This window comes from Odocoileus virginianus, chromosome 12 (genome assembly GCF_023699985.2).
Source record: "Odocoileus virginianus isolate 20LAN1187 ecotype Illinois chromosome 12, Ovbor_1.2, whole genome shotgun sequence".
Taxonomy (NCBI): domain Eukaryota; kingdom Metazoa; phylum Chordata; class Mammalia; order Artiodactyla; family Cervidae; genus Odocoileus; species Odocoileus virginianus.
The window spans coordinates 65,018,574-65,041,373 of NC_069685.1; the positions used below are offsets into that span (position 1 = coordinate 65,018,574).

The window sequence follows — 22,800 nt, forward strand, 5'->3', positions numbered from 1 at the left end:
TCTTGTCTGGAAAATTCCATGGGCAGAGGAGCCTGGTGGTTTAGTCCATGGGTTTGCAAAGAGTTGGACTCGACTGAGCATGCATGCAAACTTTGTCTTTCAAAACTAAACCCTGTCTCATTCTTTTGACTTGAATGACAACAGGTAGGGGGACCCTTGTTGGGGCCTGACTAGAAAAGTCAGTAACCCTGGCAACCACCATCCTACTTTCTGTCTATACAAATCTGACTACTCTAGGTGCTTCTTGGGAGTAGATCATACAGTATTTGTCTTTTTGTGTCTGGCTTCTTCTGCTTAGTTTAATGTCGTTGAAGTTTCATTCATGTTGTAGTGTGTGTCAGAATTTCATTTCTTTTTAAAGGTTAAATAATATTCCATGGTGTGAACAGAATACATTTTGTTTATCCATCCATTTCTTAATGGACACATGGGTTATTTCCACCTTATGGCTATCATGAATAAAACTGTTATGAACATCGGTGTACAAAAACCTGTTTGAGGCCCCAGGTTTCAGTTCTACCCAGAAGTAGAATTTCTGGATCATAATGCAATTCTATGTTTAATTATTTGAGGAACTATCATATTGTTCTGCACAGTGGCGGCACCATTTTACATTCACAGTAGCCATGCACAAGCGTTCCAGTTTCTTCACATCCTCATCAATACTTAGCGTTCTCTGTTGCTTGATAATAGCCATCTTCAGGGGTGTGAGGTGGTGTTTCACTGTGGTTTTGCTTTGCTTTCCCTAACAATCAGTAATGTTCAGCGTCTTTTCATGAGCTATTGCCCCTTTGTATATCTTCTTTGGAGAAACATCTATTTAAGTCTTTTATTCATTTTTAAGTGAAGTTTGTTGTTGTCATTGACTTGTAGGAGTTCTTTATATATTCTGAATTTTAATCTCATCAGCTACATGATTTGCAAATATTTCCTCATTTCATGGGTTTCCTTTTCACTCTGTTGATAGGTCCTTTAAAGCACACGAGTTTTAAATTTTAATGAAGTCCACTTCATCTGTTGTTTCTTTTGTTACTTGTATGTTTAGTGTCATTTTCAAGAAGTCATTGCTGCCAAATCCAATGTCATGAAGCTGTTGCCTTGTGTTTTCAGCCAACATGCCCTTGTGCTTACCACAGGAATGGGTTGCTATGGTGATAGGATCATGGAGTAGGGTTATTAAGGAGGCTGCAAAGTGGAGGAGCTTGTACACTGTCCAGGGCCGGAGCTGGCACACCCCTGCTCATGATACCAGGGGGCACCCTAAGGGCATGGAGTGTTTCAAGGTCATACCAAACTGGTCTCTGCTTTTATTGCCATTCTTGGGGAACCTGGAGTGCCCAAGACTGCTGTGGGGAGGCCGAGTCTGGGGGTGATTGCAAACAAACTACCAAGCAGCTGTAGTTCCTCTCCCAACATTGAGCAAGTCATCCTCAAATGGTTCAGAAATATATGGTGCTGAAACAGTTGAGTTTGAACCTTGGCTTCCCCTATAATGTGCTAGGTGATCTTGCGTGTCAGATTTCTTCTCATCTGTAAGTTGGGGCTAATAACATTCCCTTCTTTTAAGTTTACTGGAATGGTCAGAAGAGGCCAGTAAGGTATTTCACCACCTCCTGGCACATGATAAGTGATCAGTAGACCTGGCTTTTATGGTTGTGTTTGGGCCGCTCACTCAGCCTGCCCTCAACTGCAGGACACCGACATGGCTAGGCGAGCCTATCCTTTCTGGTCCTCTGTTCTGTGCCTGCCCCACCCAGCCCTCTCCTTGGGTCTCTCCAGAGTGCTGAGTCACGCTGCCGGGTTCTGCCCTCCTCCAGCCGTACTCCTGGTATGACCCAACCTCTGGGGGTAGATGGGCGAGGGGGACGCAGGGCTCTGGAGCCTGACATCCCAAATTCCAAGCCTGGCACCATCTCTGAGCAAATGAGCGTGTCTCTGAGCCTTACTTTCCTCCCCTGTAAAGCAGGGAAGACTATGTTTATTTCTCAAAATCAACACAAGATAGAGTAGGTGGGGGTCAACAGGAATCAATACGAGGCAGGGGACAACTCCACTGTGTGATGAGCACTGGTCCTGTTGCTCCGAGAACACGGAGAAGGCACCTGAACCCTGCTGGGGTGGGGGTGGGGGGGGCGGGGAGAGGCCTAGGGAAGGCCTCCTGGACGAGGGCTCCGGGGGCCTTGAGGGTGCACGGAGCAAGACTGGGGAGGGATGGACTTCCCTGGTGGTCCAGTGGTTAAGACTGTGCTGCCAATGCAGGCAGCGTGGGTTTGATCCCTGGTCAGAGAACTAAGATCCTGCATGCTGCATGGTGTGGCCAAAAATTAAAAAAAAGATTGGGGAGGAAGTCCAGGTTGAGCAAAGGCAGGGAGTTAGGACAGAGCTTGATGAATTGGTGAGTTCAGGTTGCTGGGGTGGGGGAGATGCAGTCAAGGCCCAGTGTGGTCAAGTCCCAGAGGGCCTGGTCAGCCACCATGGAGAATGACCCCTCCTGGGGGGAACGGGCTTATGCAGGGAAACATGCGATCAGATTTTCATTTCAGATATTTTCCTGGCTGCCCTGTGGAGTGTGGACGGAAGAGGGCAGGAAGAGGCATAAAGAAATCCATGGGCTCCTTTCTAAACATCCAAGCCAGAGATGACAGAGGCCCAGACTAGGGCAGTGGCCGTGGTGCTGGGGGTGGAGTCCAGACGTATGTAGTGAGCAAGCCAGCAAGCTGAGAACCAGGATATGAACCCCAGTTGAACCCCCTCTTTCTGCCTCTGTAGACGGCCCCAAATAGCCTGGGGTCTGATAAGCTTGGCTTCTTGGGTCTCAAAGGCGCTGCATTCCTGAGCGGTGTGCCGAGGGATCCAGTTCCTGCTTCCTCGGGGACAGAGGCCCTGCTGGCCCAACACCGCCCTCCGATGGCCGAAGGCGAGGTCGCCATGGTCACCACATCACTCGCGCGGCCCAGGCCTGTCGCAGCCGCCTGCTCTCTGAAGCCTCCTGATGCAAAGCCCACCCACTAAGTGTGCTCAGCAAGCTCCATGCTGTCTGCACAGATGGCCCTGGGTTCACATCTCATCTCCTCTTCTTTTAAAAAAAAACACATTATTAAAAATTAAAAAAAAATTATTTCTGGCTGCACCGGGCCTTCAGTGCTGCGTGCAGGCTTTCTCTCTAGTTGCAGCGAGTGGTGCTTCTCTTGTTGTAGAACAAGGGCTGTAGGGCGTGGGGGCTTCGGTAGTCGCAGCTTGCAGACTCTAGAGCTCGGGCTCAGTAGTTGTGGTGCAGAGGCTTCGTTTGCTCCACAGCACGTGGGATCTTCCTGGACCAGGCATCAAGCCCGTGTCCCCTGCACTGGCAGGTGGGGTTCTTAACCTCTGGGCTACCAGGGAAGTCCCCTCCTCCTCTTCATGTTGTTCGTAGACCTGACAAGTCCCTTCCCGCCCTGGTCCTCACTCTCCCCAGCTTCTGAAGGTGAAGCTTCAGCCCAGGCCTGGCGCCCAGTCGTGGGAGTGGAGCTGGAGTGGAGTCACGTCCCACTGAGAGGCACAAATGCCCGAGCAGCTTTGTCCAGACCCTGGGCATCTCCACCCCCACCCCCAGGAAGCCAGCTGTTCACTCAGTCCCGCTGTGTGCCCCCTGCCCCAGGCTGGCACTCCCTGGCAGAGTCCCACCTGCCCACATGGACCCTCCTTTCCCCTGAGAGGCAGGGCAGGGCCACTGCTGGGAGCTGACCAGGGTTCTGGCTCCACCTCTGCCATTGGACATGGAGCTCTTGGCCAAGGCCCGCCCCCTCATCAAGTCTTGGTTATTGGACCCGTAAAATGGGCTATAATTCCTGGGTGCTTCAGGGTCACATATAAAGGGTCTGTGCAGACTGTGGAGTGCTGTGCCATGGAGCGCTGGTGAAGCTGTGACTGTCTCAGAGGTGTTCCCTTCAGCCTGGGCTTTTGGAAGGTGAGCTGGACAGCGGTGGAGATCTGAGGGGCACGAGAGCCTTTCCAACTACATTAAAAAAAACCTTGTAGGCCCCTCGCCTGTATCCCTCCCCCGGCCCCCTGGAAGGTCATGCGGCTTTGCAGCCAGGAGGAGGGCTGGGACGGGCAGGCCCCGGCTCCATTCCCCCGGACAGGTGAGGCCTGGGGATTTCCAACTCCCTCCTTTTGAGTAAGAGTTCTGATCTGTGGCCTCCTGCCAAGATTTTGCCATTCTTTCCTGACAAACAACAGGGCTGTTTTGTAACCTGCCTTAAAAAATCGTCTTGCTTTGTTAATAACTACCAGATGTGTACACACAGTTGTTTACAAAGAAATGACAAACATCAGACAGCCATCAGCAGCGTCGCCCAAGAGCCCTTCTGACCTCAAACACCCCACAGCCGCCCTCACCCCATTCCTCCGTCTGGAAGTCACCTGGTCACCCCCCCACCCCCGCCACGTCTCTCAGTTGTGCCTTCAAGGGTCCCCTAGAATTTGGCTCCTGCCCCTCTAAGCCCACGTGATGGCGCCCTCCCACTTGATAATCATAGGAGTCACTTCTGCCTCCTTCACTGCAGGCGGGCTTCCCATTAGCAGAGTCAAATCAGTCCAGTGTCCCCAGGATCCCCAGGACCTGCAGTGCCAGGCACCGGGCGCTCAGTAAACATTGATGAATGAGTGAACGAACAAGAAAACAAGCTTCGGGTAAACCAGCCCCTCTCTGGGCTACTTCCTTTTTTAAAAATTTGTTAGTTAAAAGAATTTTTTCCTTTTTTGGCTGCACTGCAGAGCATGCAGGACCTTAGTTCCCCGACCAGTGATTAAACCCGGGCCTTTGGCTGAGAGCGTGGTGTCTTAACCACTGGGAATCCCTCCCCATCCTGCCCCCCACCTTTTATTTTTAAAGTGTTAAGACACTGGGATGGAGGTTGCTGGAGACACGCTCCTTCTCTAGCTCCTGAAGCGCCCCCTCCAGGTAAGGAGATTCTGTCCTCACTTCTGCATCGACTGCTGCCCTCGTGGCTGAACACAAGATGCTCTCGGCCAGCTCTGGGATTCAGAGTCACCGTGACAGCATCTGACCCCCATGTCACAGCCATGTCTGTGTAAATTCTTTGCAGTCAGAGCCTCGGAAAACCTCTGTGCTTGGGACAGAGCAGTCTTTGCTGCCTGCAAGCAAACCATGCGAGGCAGTGCTGAGGGTTAGGCCGTCGGCTCTGGGTGGTTAGAAAGGCCAGGGTCAGTGTTCATATCCACAAAGCCCTTGTTTCTTGGCGAGGGACGTGAAGGAGGGTCCTGGGAGTCTCCATCATGACAGCTGGGCCCAGTGAAGCCTGGCATAGGGCCCCCTTGCTCCCGTTGGCCATGCCCCCACAGCCTGCCATGGGCGGTGGGAACATGGCCCTGGGAAGCCAGGACCCCGAGGGCTCTCGATGTCCCTTCAACTGAGAGGCTGCACAGAGGGTGACCTGTGCAACTGGGGTGATGGGAAAGCCTACCACATCCGGGATGTGGGAATGCTCTTGGACAGGAGATGCTGTGTGACTTTTTTTCTGACGGTGATGATGAGGCAGTTTTTTTTCTTACCAAATTATTTAAACACACTTTTGGACTAGGAGTGCCTTGTAGCATTGGCTTATGACATTCAGTTTCTTTTTTTTTTTAAAGATTTTTTGATGTGGACTATGTTTTTGAGTCTTTATTGAATTCGTTACAACATTGCTTCTGCTTTATGTTTTGGTTTTCTAGCCCCGAGGCATGTGGGATTTTTAACTCCCCAGTCAGGGATTGAACTCACACCCCCTGCATTGGAGGGCAAAGTCTTAACCACTGGACCGCCAGGGAAGTACTGGCATTCATTCAGTTTCACTCAGTCAGTTTGCTTTGCCCCTGCTGAGACTCTGTGCTCCATCGTTCATGGTGGATGGAGGGCTGGGTCCACAGCAGGAGGGCTGGGGCCTAAAGGACCTCACCTGGCTCACCGGAAGACCCCCACCTTCCCAAGCCTCATTATGTCCTTGCCTAAAACAGGCTCTGGGAAATCGAGAAACCTCATTAACCTGGGAAGATGAGAGCACAGAGATTGAGAGTGGGGAAGGGACCAGAGGCGGGCTTCTTGCTGGCAAAGCACCTGGAGAGTGGGGCTCAAGGCGGCTTCCGGTCCCTGGGAAGGGCCTGGGCGGCCAGGATGCTAATGCTTGGCAGCAAGGACCCCTTTCACAGGGACGTCTGGCCACTCACTCCCGGGGATGTCACCCGAGTGGCCAGCATCCCACCCTGTGGGACAGCAGTACAGGAGCAGGGGTCCAGAGCCTGGGGCCAGGTCTTCAGAGGAACTGGGGGCCGCTGGCCTGGCCCAGCCAGAGGGCAGGGGGCAGGGGGCAGGGGGCAGGGTGGCGGGGCAGCACACCCAGGCCCCGGTAGATGGCCTCATTGCCAACTAGAGTCAACCTCAGAACCACAGTCAGCTTGGCAGCTTCCTGCTGGGTGCGGTCCTTCCAGCAGAGCAGGCGGTGGTCCTGACTGTGGGCTGTGGGCCCGGGAGAGCCAGCCATTGAGGAATAAAGCCTTCACTGGCCCGCTGCCGAGTCGCATTTGGGGTGCGGGAGGGGGAGGGTTGGCAGCCGACCTTCAGCTGTCCCCCTGGTGAGACGCAAAGGTGGAGGAAAAGCCTGATGGTTCTCCTAAGGAGCAAGTCCGAGTCCAGGATGGGTGCCCCGGGATGGCAGCTCCACTCTGCACCCCAGCACGCCCACTGCAGCTCCCTCCAGCGCTTCTTGGGTCCTGGCCCCGCTCAGAGCCGGAAAGGAACCAGGCTGAAGGTCGGCTGGATCACAGCGGGTGGGGGTGGGGTGGGGGGACCCTGGGAATTCCTGGGAGACTGGCTCTGCGGAAGCCTGAGTGTGGCTCTTCCCCTGATGGCTGTCCCTGCCAGGGCTCACTCTCTATTTCTGATTTTCCCTCCAAAGGCGGTACAGCCAACCTGGAGAGCTGACGCTCTGTCAGAACAGAGGACCCCCCACCCCCCGCCAGCCCTGCCCATCCCTCTCCCCAGCCGCCTCCCTGCGCAGCCCTGCAGAGCCCCTACGTGCGGAGAATGGGGCTTCCCTGCTCTTCCGGCCTGAGCAGTGCTCCCTGCAGCCGGGGCTCAGGCACACCCCCCCAAACCAGGGCCAGGCGTGGGTGCGCTCTGGGATGGGGGGCACCGTGTCGGGAAGGACAAAAGGGCAGCTTCTGCAGGCAGGACCTTTCCTCCCGGATGCCAGCTTATCCTCAGGGTTCTCCCTGTGAACAGGGGATGGGGTGTCTGTCAGGATCTTCCCGTGGGCCACACACTGGGTGTCTCCTTTTTGCTGGGCCACCGAGCAAGGTGGGCCCACAAGGAGCTGAGACGGCGAGGCGAGGCGAGGCGAGGCGAGGTGGGAGGCTCTCCGTGGTCCCCTCCAGCACCGCTCTGCCTGGAAGGGCAGGGACAGGGCAGGGTGCTGAGGGGTCGGAGAGCTCGGGCACAGGGGCGGCGGGGTCTTCACTGTGCTGGGGACTGTCTCGAGTCCTCGAGACCCTGGATCTTCTCCTCAGAGGCCTTGTCGGGGAGCAGCACCTCTACGGTGTAGCTGATCTTCTTGGCGTGTATCAAGCTGTAGGTGTTGTCGAAGCGCAGGACGTCTGCAAAGACAGAGGAGGAAGCAGGCAAAGCGAGCCCGGCATACCTGCCCACCCAGGTGCCCTTGGGCAGGGGGTCTCCTTAGCTGATGCTTGTGCTAACCACAGGAGTCATAGTAACCACCAGCATGCATCAGCCCATCTATGGGCATCACATCAGTTGCTCACAGCTCCCTGAATCCTCAAAGTGGCCCCAGGGAAAGTATGATCATACCCATGTTATGGATAAGGATATAGGCTTACGGAGGTTGGTAAGACCTTCTGATGATTCCAGAGCAAGTGAGGGGAGGGACTGGGATTCCCTTATCCTGATGTTCCAACCCAGAGGGGATCCCTACTTTCCCCATCTCATGTCTTTAAAAAAAATTATTATTTTTTAAAAATATTTTTATTTTACTTATTTGGCTGCACCAGGTCTTAGCAGTGGCATGAGAAGACTTTTCTGTGGCATGCAGTATCCAGTTCCCCAGCCAGGGATCGAACCCAGGTCTCCTGCACTGGGAATGCAGAGTCTCAGCCACTGGACCACCTGGGAGGTCCCTAAAATTTTTATTATCTTAAAAATAAACTTCTGGGTCATGCTGTGAGCATGTGGGATTCTAGTTTGCCAACCAGGTGGACAATGAGATCCAATTCCCGGGCTGTGTGCTCAGATAGGCATGTGACCCTCCCATACCCGGGCATCGTTGGGAGGGGCCCAGAGCCCAGCAGGTGGTGGGTTGTGACCCCTGCATTGGGAGTGCAGAGTCCTAGCCACTGGACCACCAGGAAGTCCCTCTTACGTCTCTTTTAGAGGCATTTTGTTCACTGCCAAGGTCCAGCATGAATCTGGATCTGATGAGTCATCAGGTTTCTCGGTATGCACCCTTCTAATCCCTGCTTTGCCACAAAAGTGAACTAGATGTGACTGGCTCAGACACTCAGTCATGTCCAACTCTTTGTGACTCCATGGACCGTAGACCGCCAGGCTCCTCTGTCCATGGGCTCTTCCAGGCAAGAAACCTGAAGTAGGTTCCATTTCCTCCTCCAAGGGATCTTCCTGACCCACGGATTAAATCCATCTCATGCCTCCTACATTGGCAGGCGGATTCTTTACCACTAGCGCCACCTGGGAAGCCCTGGTTGAACTCATTCCTCTTCTCCAGGGAACATCAACCTTGGGTCTCCTTCCCCTAGTGCTGTTCCCCGCAGAGGTGGGAGGTCAGCGATGGCCCTGGGCAACACCGCTTCTGCCAAAACAGACCAGCCCGAGAGGCCTGGGGATAGGGGACAAACACCTGGAAGGGTCATCTCCTCGGGTGGTCCACGCGGGTGGGCAGGCTGGGAGCCCTGACGCCGAGCTCGTGGCTGTTTTCCAGCTGTCTCTCATTTAGCCTGTAGAGTGTGCTGAGGGGTCTTCCCAGGAGCTGAGTCCACAGGGCTTCGAACCCTGCACTCCACCACGCCTCTCCGTCCCTGCACCCATGCCTGGGGGCCTCTCCTCAGATCCAACACCTGAAGCTGATACCCCTGGCTTCGGGGGTATCTAGGAGCTTGCACAGACCCCCACACCCACCCCGAGAGCTGGAAATAGGAGCAAACAGGAGCCAGACGGGCAAGAGGTCAGCTCATTTACTCCGCCATGAGGAGGAAAGCGACCCCAGTGAACCCTGTAGCTCTTACAGACGCCGGCTTCCGTGCAGGTGAGGCTCCCATCCTCGGGCACCATGTGGGCATTGTAGCGCTGGCTGGCCAGCACCTCCGTCATCTCCCCGGCCCGCTGCCGCTCCCCCATCTTGGTCTTCAGGAAAACCCCGAAGCCGATGTCCCCTCCGTCCGACGCGTACTGCCACCTGCAGGGGACAGGGCCCCGCTGACCACCCCCTGCCTGGGCTCCGGGCCCCTCCCGACCGCGCCCAGGTGTGTGTGGGGGGGGGGCGCCGTGCCTACCTGAGCACGCAGCCCGGGAACAGGACCTCGCTGTCCACCTGCAGGGAGGAGCCTCGGCCCACGGTCGCCTGGTGGTCGTACTGCACCCTCACGTGGTTGTGCAGGTAGTAATGCTGGGGCACGTCACCCCCGTAGTTGATCTGTGGGCGGGAGTGGTGAGCGGGCACCGCCCCCCGGCACCCCCCTCCCTCCCCGTCCTCCGGGCACCAGACCTTGGTCAGGCACTTGGGGTTGCCATCAGGGTCGGTCATGGTCCCCCCGAACTCCACAGGCAGCTGGTCGGGGCTGATGAACTTAGGCAGCTCTTGCTTCCAGTTGCCTGTGGGGACAAAAAGTGGGGCACCATGGAGGGTCGGGGGCTCAAGAGAGGGCAGTGGGGCCAAGCCCAGGGAGAGACCTGATGTGTCCTATGCTGGCTCTCCTGGGCACCAACTCCTGAGAACACCCAGGCGCTCTGCATGGCCACCCAGGCCATCATCTAGGTCCTGGAGCCTCGAATGAGTGTGCAAAGGTCACTGAGGGCTGAGGCCAAGGTCAGGGCCTGAGTAAAGAGGAGGAGCTACGGAGGAACGGAGCCTCTGGCATCAGCCTCTGCTTCCAGGCAGATGCGAAAGTGGCACAGCTGGGAGGCCGCATCACTCACCTCCCATAATCACTATCTTCCTTCGGGTCTCCTCACCCATGAATGACTTGACCAAGTTGAAGGCCACGGGGAACAGCTTGGGGGCTGGAACACACAAACTCCCTTGAGAAGCTGGACGGGAGAGGACCTGGATACACAGGGTCACAGCCAAGGGCATGGGTGGGACAGAGGCTGGACAGACCTAGATGCTGCCATTTCCTGCTGTGAGACCTTTAGCTACTCACCCTCTCTGAGGCTAAGCACTCCTAACTGAAAAGTGGAGATGGAATGATACAATACATGGCTGCCTCTTCTTCCCCTGTTGTAGGGCATCAGCAGTGTTGATCCCCCAGGGGTGCCTCTTCCTTTCCACACTCACGGTTTGCCCACGTTGCCTTGGCGCCCTCTTGGGTGCAAGGAGGAGGCAAGTGCATCCGACCTCATGTTCCACCAGGATGACTCAAGCTTACTGGGTGCTTTCTATGGACCAGGCTCTCAACTATCTCATGTATCCTCACAGCTACCTTATAGGGAAGGTGCCATTGTATCCCCATTTCACAGAATGGGAAAACTGAGGCTCAATGAGGTGACCTTGATTTGCTCCACAGACTTTATGGTAAGCCAGATCATCTGACCCTAGAACACATGCAGTGAGCCCTTTGTCATACAGCTGTTGCAGGCACGGACTGTTTCCACTCCATGGATTCTCAGTCCATGGACTCTCTGATGCCAGTCCCCATTCAGGTCGGTAAAGAAAATAACAGTAAACATTTAGAGACATGCGTATTTGACATTGCTGCAGCACACGAGAGCGTGATTTGCATATTCCAAAAGAATCAGCAAAGGACTGAGCTGAACAAACAAAGACCCATTCTCCACCCAGGACGGTTTGACAGTCCCTGGTCTAGGTGGCTTCCCCGCTGTCCCCCTCTCCCATTCCTCACCCTTCCCACCCCAGGAGGTCATCCCCATTGTGGACTCACCTCGAACAACAATTAAATTCTTCATCGTCTCCGGATAATTTGCTTCCAGAATGGCAAAAAACTGTTGGGTCAAGATGAGTCTGAGCGAGGCCAGCTTCCAACACCTCCAGCCCCTGGATTTTCTGCGGCCCCTGATGCCGCTGAGACACGAGCCCCCCAGAGCCCCTCTCCCCCACCCCAGCAGCCCATCCCATCTTCCCCAGGAGCATGGCCATCATCCTCAGTGGAGCTCTTGTTCAGACTCTTTCTCCCTGGAGGGTGGATGCCCAGGTCAGCTTCACTGGCTGCTGTCTGGGGCCCCTGGGAAGTGACCCCTCGTCCATGGACCAGAAGCTGGTGCGGGCAGTGTGGCTCCGACCTCACCTGCTGGTAAACCTCCACTGCTGGCTTCCACAGGTGTCTCAGGCTCAGCCCTTCCATGTCAAACACCATCACGGCCGTGTCGACCCTCCTGCCCAGCTGCACGGGACAGGGCAGGTACTCAGATCAGATGACGGCTCCAGCCAGGAGGACCCTCCCTCCACCGTCCTGCCCCCTCCCCCCAGCTGCCCACAGCATTTTCCAAACAGACAGAACCCATCCAGGGTCTAAGCAGGTGCCACCTCTGAGCCTTAGCGTGGTGGCCCCCACACACTGCTCAACATTGTAGCCTGGAATGAGTTAACTGTGATTAAAGACATCAATTGTTCACAGGTCATCTTCACATACAGTAGTATACTTGTCAGCCAGTGATGCAGCCCCACAGGTGAGTCCAAGCCAGAACTGCTGCTGGGGGGCTGTGTGGCTTTGAAAGTGTTAGTTGCTCAGTCGTGTCCGACTCTGAGTCCAGGGACTGCAGCCCACCAATCTTCTCTGTCCATGGGATTCTCCAGTCAGGAATATTGGAGTGGGTTGCCATTCCCTCCTCCAGGGGGTCTTCCCAACCCAGGGATCAAACCTGGGTCTCCCTGCATTGCAGGCAGATTCTTAACCATCTGAGTCACCAGGCCTTGGGTGGATTTTTAATCCCTCTGAGCCTTACTTTTTTCCTCTGTAAGATGGGGATAATTCCAGGCCCTGACAGATCTGCTGTGAGGATTCAACAAAGCCAGTGTCTGGCACTTGGCCAGTGCCTGTTTAATCTTAACAGATACCAGTGTCATCACCTTAACTCCTGGCTCTGATTGGGAACATCTGTGAAGTGGAAGACACTGCCTTGAGCCTATAAGTGAGCCATCTTACAAGAGAACACACATGTGTTTTGAACACACATGTGTTCAAACCAGGCACGACACACAGCATTAGGTAATTCTCTCCTGCCTGCCACAAATCTCGGTGGGGGGGTCTATTTTGCATTCTGCTCTGTGCCAGATGCTGGGGACACAGGCCCTGTCCTCGAGTGGAGTCCCATGAGGACACATATATATTAGCCATAATATCCCACAGTGCCATAACAGCTTTAGACACTTAAGACTCACAAAACCAACCCAGCCACACTCGGCATTATATTCCCCCTGAAGGCTAGTGACCAGGAAACGCAGAGTCAGGGGCCAGGAGAAGACCTGCAAAGGTGGGTGTGGTTCTCTTGGCTTAGAAGCCCCTGTGCCCCACATTTTTTGGTGGTAACTCCCTAGGGGCACCAGGGATGTGCCCAGATTCAAGGGTCACCAGCTTTGGGGGATGTCCAAAGCAATGGCTCCCCATCAGGTTTCATAGTTACACAATCAAGGGACATCCTTTCTGTAAGAAAGCTGACCACCCACTGTTCCCAGGGATCCGGGGGAACAGTGCGAGAGGATTCGTAGCACCAAGGTCAGCATCTCACCCAAGGTCAGAGGGGAAGGGCTTTGGCACCCTTGGTGCACACCAGCAGAGAATGGCACGCACGTGTTAGACGCCCGTGCAAGGGCGACTGCAGGAGAAGCAGAGCCCAGTGGTGCTGAAGACTAGGGAGGAGCGGGTGCCTCCCAAGTGGGTCCTGGTACCACCCTTTAGAGACTGGACCCACCATGTGCCCTCTACCCGCTCGCATACCTTCTGACTCTGCTGTTCACACTCGTGCAAAAGCAACTCGCAGACTCTGATGCGCTTCCGGATCAGCTCCTGCTTGGAGGCTGACAGGAGGAGGCCCCTGGGGTCCATGGTCCCGATGATGTCGAACCACACGGGGCAGCCCTCATAGTCGTAGCCGCACAAGCCACCGGCATCGTACCGCTGGACCACCTGGACGTGGGGTGAGGGCCCGGCTCGAAGCAGCCCACCAGGCTGGTTCCCCGCTCGCTCGGGCAGCTGGACGTGGCGGGTGAGTTGAGGGGGCAGCAGTGGCCCGGGGGACCCCGCGTGGGCTCACCTCTGAGGGCTTCCACTCAAGGATGTTGTCCAGGTCCTGCTGCTTGCGGAACTCCACGTGCTGCGGAGGCACAGCTGGGCTTGAGGACCGCCTGCCCCGGAGGCCACAGGCCACGCCCCTCCGCCCACGGACACCAGGATCCTGCCAGAGCCACCCCAGGGGCCACCAGCAGGGCTGCGGGTGGGGATGCCAGGACGGGGGCTGTGGGGGACCCGGGTCTGAGGCAGAAAGGGATGGAGGGGGAAGGAAGAAGCACAGAACAGGACTGGGCGAGAGGCCCTGGCCGTTGTCGATAATCCTTGGGGATAATTCCTGGTGTGCAAGGTGCAGGAGACAGGATGCTCGTGAGCACAGTGTCTCACCTTACGGAGCATGTCCTCTGATTTCTGCAGGTCAAAGTTCCGGGCTGCAAGGAGAAGGCGGTGTGGTAAGAGGAGGCTGGAGGCAGAATGCAGCGTAAGCCATTCTCTGACAGCTCATAAAGAGACAAGCTCCGGGGGCGAGGAGGGTACGCTTTCCTGATGCTCCAGGAATGCACTGTGGGGCCTGGAAACTTTTTTTTTTTAAAAGCAAGGATCTTTAATCCTTTCGAAGACTGTGGAAGGCTCCTGATTTCATTTTCCAGGGCTTAAAAAAAAAAAAAAACTTTATTGAAATATAGTTGATTTGTAATGTTGTATTAATTCCTGCTCTACAGCAAAGTGATCCAGTTATACATACATATATATTCTTTTTCATATTCTTTTCCATTATGGTTTATTACAGGATACTGAATATAGTTCCCTGTGCTATACAGTACCCAGGCCTTTATTTTTAAGATATTTATTTATTTGGCTGTGCTGGGGCTTAGTAGCAGTACACAGGCTTTTCAGTCTTTGTTGCAGCACGTGGGATATTTAGTTGTGGCATGCGAACTCTTAGTTGCGGCATGTAGGATCTAGTTCCCTGATTAGGGATCGAACCAGGGTCTCCTGCATTAAGAAAGAGCTCAGAGACTCAGCCACTGAACCACCAGAGAAATTCCTCCAGGCCTTTTAAACTTGTTCACTCTATCGCTTCTCGGCCTTTTGGCTAAGATCATGTGTAAACTTGTTCTTTCTAGAGCTGATCTAGCCTGCAATATTTAACATCCCCCAGGGAGCAGAGATGCTCCTGGTATTAGGAGTGGTAAGAGCATGGGCTTTGGAGTCAGATTTGAGCTTAAACTCCAGTTTTGTCCTTTTATTTGCTGTGCTACCATGAGTAAGTCACTTCCATTCTCTGAGCCTTAGTTTATCTGGGACTATCATTTTAAGAGTTATTCAAAGGATGTCATGAAGGACTTTTGTCTTATAAATAAAATTTGAACCTTTTCTGATGCCCTTTTCTGCACTGAGATAGCCATACAACTTCTTATCCTTAACTCCATTAATGTGTTTGTTGACACTGATAGGTTCTCCTTTCTTTTCTTTTTTTTTTTTGGCTGCGTGACTTGTGGGGTCGTCCTGATTAGGGACCGTGGAATCTCTAAGTCTAAACCACTGGACCACCAGGGAATTCCCTGGGTTTTCTGATATTGGACTCTTCTTGCATACCCAAGATAAACTCTCCTTGATGCTGTTGCATAATTTTAATACCTTCTTGGATTCTGTTATGTAATATTTTATTTAGACTTCTTTACATCTACATTAGTAAGTAAAATGAGCCTAGAATTTCCTTTTATTGTCCTTAGCTAGCTTGGGAATCAAACGTACCCAAGCCTCATAAAATAAATCTCACTCTTTCATATATTTGAAAACAACTCAAACAATTTGTATACTGAGAAATTAGCTGGTCTTAAAAGTGGAGAAATTCACCTGCAAAGCCATTTGTGGTCTGAGTTTGGAGGGGAGGGGACGTTTTTATTAACATTTAAATGTCTTACATGTTTACTGATCTACTGAGGGCTTTCTTTTTCTTCTTCCAGGAAAGTATCCATTTCATTTAGATTTTCAAATTTGTTAGTGCATAATCATACCCGATATTCTTTTATTGGCTTAAAAAAATATCTCTGTGAGATGTCTCTAGGAGATTTTTCTACTGAGAACCTGAGGATGGCTTCTGGTCCTATAGACAGTGGTTTGAACACTGCTGCTGGGTCCTCAAAACTTTTTTACTATACGTCAGGCTGGGAGTACGGGGTAGGCATCCCAGAGGGACAGAAGGACCTAGACGAGGGATGGGGAGAAAGGAAAACAAAGGAATCGGCCTGAGAGGGTCAGGAAGGCTCCTCTGCATCCAGCTGAGCTCAGCCCTGGCCCTTGGTCCTGTCTGGAGCCTGTGATGCTTGGAGGAGAGCTGAGCTGAAGGGGGCAGAGCCGCATCAGCATATCTGCATGGTGAAGGGGAGGTGCCGGATGCCTGGCACCCTCTTCCTGTCTTAGGTCCTTTTTCTTCCCCTGACCCAGCCGCCTACAGTGCATACATTTCACTCTTTTATCTAAGACTCAAGAGGTACCTGAAAAGCTGATCTTTAAACCCAAAAAGATTCAAAGGAGGAGGGGAGAGGTCTGAGGCTATATCAAGTGGCTTTAAGAAATCTACCGTCCCCAGAATGGTCCAGATGAACCTATTGGTGGAGTAGGAGTAGCAGTGTAGAGGATGGATGTGTGGACACAGGGGAGGGATGAACTGAGAGGGCAGCACTGGCATATAGACACTGTGAACAGACAGCGAGTGGGGTGCTCGGTGCCCTGTGATGACCTAGAGGGGTGGCATGGGGGTGGGGGGAGGGAAGGTCAGGAGGGAGGGGATGCATGTAACACAGAAACGATGCACTTTGTTGTACAGCAGAAACTAACACAGCATTGTAAAGCAATTATACTCCAAGTTAAAAAAAAAAAAGAAAACTACTGTTCCAAGTCCTTTTTTAGCTTGGGTGGGGGAAAAGACATTAAAATGACATTAAAAATGAAATAGAAACTGCCTCAGCCAAGAGGGCCTAAAGAGACAAGACAAGAAAATGGAATGTGGTGTCCTGGATGGGATCCCAGAATGGAAAAAAAAACTAAGCAAATCTAAATAAAACACAGATTTTAATTACTAATCACATAGCAATAATGGTCCATTAATTGTCACAAACAAACATATGAAAGTAAAGTGTTAATATGCAGCATCTATGGGAACTTTCTGTACTATCTTCACAATTTTTCTGTAAATCTTTTTAGAATGGTTCTAAAAATAAAGTTTGTAAAAAAACCAATAATTTAAGAAAAACACAGTCAGATGAAATAGAACAGAAGGGAGGCCTTCCTCTGCGCAGGCTCTGTGTATGCCCATGACCTCAGGTCTGACTTACAGCATCTTGAAGGTAGAGACCAGTATTACACAGACCAGGAAAGTGAGGCAACTTGTATGGGCACCCTGCTAGCAATCACTGTTCTGTCTGATTCCAGCCTGGCTCCTGACTTCTCTCTTGGCTCAAGCTCAAAAGCCATTCCATGGGGTATGCTGAGATGACATGAATTTTTCCCCCTAAGTTCTAGGGTGGTTTCTGTCATTCTAACTATTCTGCACTACTGCGGCAATTCCTAGAGGAAATTCCTCCCCGCCTTTAATTACACCCACTCTCTGAATGTTCATTGGGCACGTGGTGTCAGATCCCTAAGAGAACGACACTTGAAGGCCTGTCTTCAAGAAACTGGAGACAGACCCAAGGGCAAGGCCTGAAGACAGTTCAGTGGTATTTACTCAAGACCTGGCCAGGCCTGTCATCCTGAGAACTTCCCAGGTGTTAACCTCTAACCTCACCTCACCCTGTTGCCCACCCATGCCAGGCACTACACCCTCTCATTTAATTCATAACAACCCTTGGGGAGGTAGCCTCATGCCCACTTTATGGATGAAGAAACTGAGGCTCCGTAGGATTTTTGTGCTGTGCCGATTTGGATGGGAACTGAGATTCCAGTCCACTCTTCAGCGCTGTCCCCCAGAGTCTCCCACCCCACCCCCCCGCCCCGCTGTCAGCCTCCACTGACCGCAGCTGGCCTCACCTCGGAGCCAGCGCAGGAGGAAGTGGTCATCAGCCTTGGGCAGCGTGGGGAGCAGGTCCTGAAGGTTGTCCCGGAACTGAGGGAGGGGATGTAATGGTCAGCGGCACTCCCACAATCCCAACCCTGTCCCAGACCTTCCCAGCCTCACTCTGCTGGTCAATCCTGCCCAGGGACCCTGCAGAGTTAGCAGCACATGCCCAGTTTGCAACCTGGGAGTGGGCCAGCCCTCAGCCCACCGTGGCAGGGAGAGTTGGATCCTCAAACCTGAGGGGTTCTTTGCCCCACAAGACCCTTGTGCTGGAGGTTCGAGGGAGGGTTGTGCCACCTCTGTGTTTACAAACATCCCCGGTGAATCTGAGGCAGGCCCACCAGAACATTCTGGAGATGTTGCCTGGATATTGCATCATGAGGGTCTGGACTTGGAAGCAAGTAGCTTAACCTCTCTGAGCCTCAGTTTCTCATCTGTGAAGTGGGGATAATGATACATATGTGCCAGTCAAAGGAGTTTGTGAAGATAAAGCCTTTAGCTTCAGGCCTGGCTTGTGGCAGGTGCCAGATACACGTGAGGCTCACAAACTAGGATCCTCAAAAGAAACCCTTCTCCAGAGTCTGAAACTGCCCTTTCACAGGCTTCAGGTGGGAGCCATGGTTGTGACTGGAGAAGGAAATGGCAACCCACCCCAGTATTCTTGCCTGGAGAATCCCATGGACAGAGGAGCCTGGTGGGTTACAGTCCATAGGGTGGCAAAGAGTCAGACATGACTGATCGACTGAACAACAATGGTTGTGATACCCTCATGCCCCCCGCCCTGTCACCCCGAATTCACAGTTTCTAGTCTCTGTGCAACCCGATTGTTTTTTTGGCCATGCCACAGGGATGTGGGATCTTAGTTCCCTGACCGGGGATTGAACCCAGGCCACAATATGAGTCCTACCACTGGATTGCCAAGGAATTCTGGCAGACAGAATTAATGCTGTAGCACCTAAGCCCGCCTCATGGTTGAGACACTACCAGGTGAGTCCCAGACTTGCCTGGTGGCTCAGACGGTAAAAGTGTCTGCCTACAATGCGGGAGACCGGGGTTGGGATGATGTCTTGGAAAAGGAAATGGCAACCCACTCCAGCATTCTTGCCTGGAAAATCCCATGGACGGAGGAGCCTGGGAGGCTATAGTCAGTCCCTGGGGTCGCAAAGAGTCGGAGGCGACTGAGCGACTTCACTTTCACTTTCAGTTTCAGGTGAGTCCCATAGGACTGTCTCGATAGCACCAATCCCCTCCCCCCACCATTTCCCTTTAATGAAAACATTAACAATAGGGAGAAGGCTTGGGGCCTGCGGATTCAGAAAGCCACAGAGAGAAACCAAAGGTTGCAATCTGGGCAGGAGACCTGGGCGGCTGTCTGCCCAAGGCTGCCTCAGTGCAAAAGGCAGGGCCATCCTCCTCCACCTTCCTCAAGGGACAGGGCTCGGTGGCCGGGCGCCGGCAGGTCTGGGCTGAGTCGCAGAGAGGCCCAGAGATGGGGGCTCCTGGCCCAGGTGGGTGCCCAGCTCCCTGGACAACCTGTGCGCTGGAGCCACCGGCTGGACGCGCGCTCTCCAGGCTCCCCTTTCGCGGCAGTGCCCCTCCCCAAGCCACCCCGACGCCCTCGAAGCTCCTCACCCGGGTCAGAGCCTCCTGCTGCTGGGGGCTCAGGTCCCCAACTCGGCCGCTCATGGTGCCCTGAGCCCCAGTGTCCAGGAGTAGTCTGCCCTCCCCGCCGCCTGGCCTGTTTTTGCCGGGCGCGTCGGATGTCGGTCCCGCCCCCACGCCCTGGAGAGCACCCCTCATTCCCCGCCCCGTCCCGCCAGCTTTGCGCCGGCTCAGGGACTTTTCCCACAGTCGCTAAGGCACACCCTACCCGGGGCAGGGAGGTGACCTGACCCAGAGGCATCCCAGAGCACAGACTCCAGGCGGGGGTCGGGGAATGGTCTTGACCACAGGCTGGGCACCTGCCGGTGCTCCCTAGCCGGGATGCAGAATGGTTTCAGCCTTCAAGATAGCCTGGAGGAGGGACTTCCCTGGCGGTCCAGTGGTTAAGACTTCCCTCTGCTGAAGGTTCCATCCCTGGTTGGGGAACTAGGATCCCACATGCCCTGAGGCTTGGCCAAAAAAAAAACACAACATAGTCTGAAGGATTACATAAGGCAACCCAGGATGTGTTCCTAATCATAGTTATTACTGTTGAGACTGTCACCAGAGCGATGGCCTGCTGGGGTAGAGAGCTAAAAATGCACCCTCCGTCCCCGGGGTGAGTTCCTCAGGCAAAGGCTGCGAGTGGGAGGTGGCAGTGGACAGGTGGCAGTCCCAGGCGGGTGGCGGAGGGGTTGGGAAGTCCAAGGCGCTGGGCAGCTGACGCAGGTGTCCAGGGCAGCGTCCGAGAGCCAGGCAGAGGTCACCAGGGACGGTGAGAAAACCCAGGTTGCCTGGGCAGGAATTTTCGAGGGAGAGGAGCAGGTGGGAGGTGAAGGTGAAGAGGGTGGTTAGTCTGGTCACTGGAACCTTTTCCCTCTGTCCTCACTTGGGGTCAAACCACGTTCTGCGCTTCGCTAGCCAAGCTGGTGGCCACCAGCCATGTGTGGTCCGGCATTGGGAACGTGGCTTGTCACTAGTGCAAATGGAGATGAGCTGTAACTATGAAATGTACACCAGATTTTGAAGACAGCAGTCCCCAGAATGAAATGAAATAGTTCATTCATTAATTGTTGTACAGATTACATGTTGAAATGATATTTTTTGATATATTGGGTTAAAATATTGTTAACATTAATTGCACCATATTTTTCACATTTTAATAATCTATAATTTTTTATTTATTTTATTTTATTTTTTTGTTTTTTTAAAATAATCTATAATTTTTTAAATTAGTAAACTTATTTTTAAGGGCAGTTTTGGATTCACAGCAAAATTGAGCAGAAAGTAGTATAGAGAGCTCTCATATACCCGCTGTCCCCTAACCCCACAGCCTCCCAACTGTGGACACCCCCCACCAGATGGGATATTTAATACAATCAATGAATCTACAACATTGTCACCCATAGTGTACGTTAGGGTTCACTCTTGGTGTTGTACATGCTATAGGTTGGTCAAATGTATAATGACATAGTCACCATTGTCGTATCATAGAGAGTAAGTTCACAAGCTCACTACCCTAAAAGTCCTCTGGACTCTCTACCTTTTCTGTTTTTACTTTTTAAGAATGTGATGACCAGAAAATTTAAGATTACATGTGTGGCTCACATTTGTGGCTTGCATTATATTTCATTTTTGCAGTACTGTCCTGGAGGGATTTTAAATCTTAAGGGAAAAGAATGAAAGAAATTACCAAAGGCTAAAAGAAACTAAAAGTGATGGTTACCACATTTCTAGAAGGGGATGATCTGCACTTAAAAGCAATGACAGAAATCGCAAAGGGCAATCAATTGGTTTGACTATCTAAACATACAAAAATCCGTGAAAAAAGAAATGGAATTAAGGCATTAAGTCAATATTGGCTAATGTGAATTTGGGAAAAAATAAAATGGGACAGAAATTGATATCCTTATAAAGCAGGGGTCCCCAGCCTCTGGGATCTAATGCCTGACGATCTGAGGTAAAACTGATGTAATAATAGTAGAAATCAAGTGCACAATAAATGTAATGTGCTTGAATCATCCTGAAACCAACCCCCACGCCCTTGGGGGTCGTGGAAAAACTGTCTTCCACGAAACTGGTCCCTGGTTCCAAAAAAGGTTGGGAAACGCCATTCTAAAGAAGGCATGCAAATTGATAAGAATGGTCAAAGGATGCAAGACACCAGTTATCAGAAGAGAGAATGTACAGAGGCAATAATCAAGTGGTTAATACTCAACCTCCAGGTCACCAAAGGAATATGTATACAAGCAAAGACATGCTTTTTCCTCCGATAAATCGGCAAGAAAACAAAATAAACACACACAAATACACATATACAAAATCGTTTTAAAAACAATAATAAATTTCGTTATAAGTTGGTGAAACGGAGACATTCATGTGTTTCTGGCAGCACTGCAAATCCATTTCAGCTCTTCTAAAAACTACTCACAATACCTGTTATTACAATCCTTCAATCGTTTACCAGGTTACCCAATAATAATCCTGACTAACAAAATATTTCCAGCTTAAAGTTGTTTGTGGTTAATAGGAATATTGGAAACAACTTTTCAGAAAACTGCTGTGCTTAATATGATGGGTGAAGACTTTATAACAACATGGAGAAGATACCATGAAACAATTTGGAAAAGGCAGGACCATATGACGTATGCCATGTGCTGTGTGTGCCCGGTGCTCGGGTGCTCGGTCGTGATGCCCACAAGACGCCTTTGTCCCGGGGATTTTCCAGGCAATAATTCTGGAGTGGGTTGCCATCTCCTCCTCCAGGGCATCTTCCCAGCCCAGGAATTGAACCCGCGTCTCCTCCATTGCAGCGGATCTTTTACCACTGTGCCACTTGGGAAGCCCTACGCCCTATGCTTCCAGAGTGTAAAACAAAATCCTCTAAATCAAAGAAAAGGCAGACAAGAAAAGAGATTTGTCCCCAACTTTTCTCACTTCTTGGGAAGTCATATTTTTTAAATGCCACAGGTAACAAGTCACCTCTAAAGAGAAGTCTTTATTTAACTAACACTTTCCTAGTGTTTTCTATGGGCCAGGCCCTGTTCTAAGGGCTTTGTAAATGTTAGTTCAGGCTGTTTAATGGGTAATAGGAGCCACACTGGTGATTTCAAACTCTTTAAAATTTAAAGACTTAAATTTTAAACACATTAAATTAAAATTTAGACACATGAAAATTTTAATTGTAATAATATAGCTTATTTAACATAATGCCTCTGAAGTATTATCATTTTGGTGTATAATCAATATGATTAATAAATGAAATTATTTCATCAATAAGTCAATAGTGAGAGAAATCAAAGAAGAACTAAAGAGCTTCTTGATGAAAGTGAAAGAGGAGAGTGAAAAAGTTGGCTTAATGCTCAACATTCAGAAAACTAAGATCATGGCATTGGGTCTCATCACTTCACTTCATGGCAAATAGATGGGGAAACAAAGGAAACAGTGAGAGACTTTATTTTGGGGGGCTCCAAAGTCACGGCAGATGGTGACTGCAGCCACAAAATTAAAAGATGCTTGCTCCTTGGAAGAAAAACTATGACCAACCTAGACAGCATATTAAAAGGCAGAGACATTACTTTACCAACAAAAGTCCATCTAGTCAAAGTTATGGCTTTTCCAGTAGTCAT

The 22,800-nt window shown here is 51.8% G+C and overlaps 1 protein-coding gene and 1 long non-coding RNA gene across 2 annotated transcripts; one reads left to right on the forward strand and one right to left on the reverse strand.

The window, feature by feature from the left end:
* Window positions 1-1,448: 1,448 nt before the first annotated feature.
* Window positions 1,449-3,166, forward strand: LOC139037832 (uncharacterized). The gene is made up of 2 exons (XR_011490761.1): window positions 1,449-1,828; window positions 2,822-3,166. It is a non-coding gene; the product is annotated as an uncharacterized lncRNA (long non-coding RNA).
* Window positions 3,167-5,650: 2,484 nt separating this feature from the next.
* LOC110146325 (SEC14-like protein 4) lies at window positions 5,651-19,278 on the reverse strand. The gene is made up of 12 exons (XM_020907095.2): window positions 19,163-19,278; window positions 17,503-17,578; window positions 13,855-13,898; window positions 13,493-13,552; window positions 13,177-13,365; window positions 11,527-11,622; window positions 11,164-11,224; window positions 10,202-10,285; window positions 9,771-9,877; window positions 9,559-9,698; window positions 9,292-9,461; window positions 5,651-7,632 (listed from the first exon to the last, which is right to left on the reverse strand). The coding sequence occupies exons 1-12, from the start codon at window positions 19,214-19,216 to the stop codon at window positions 7,493-7,495; spliced, it is 1,221 nt and encodes a 406-aa protein (XP_020762754.2). The 5' UTR covers window positions 19,217-19,278; the 3' UTR covers window positions 5,651-7,492.
* Window positions 19,279-22,800: the final 3,522 nt, after the last annotated feature.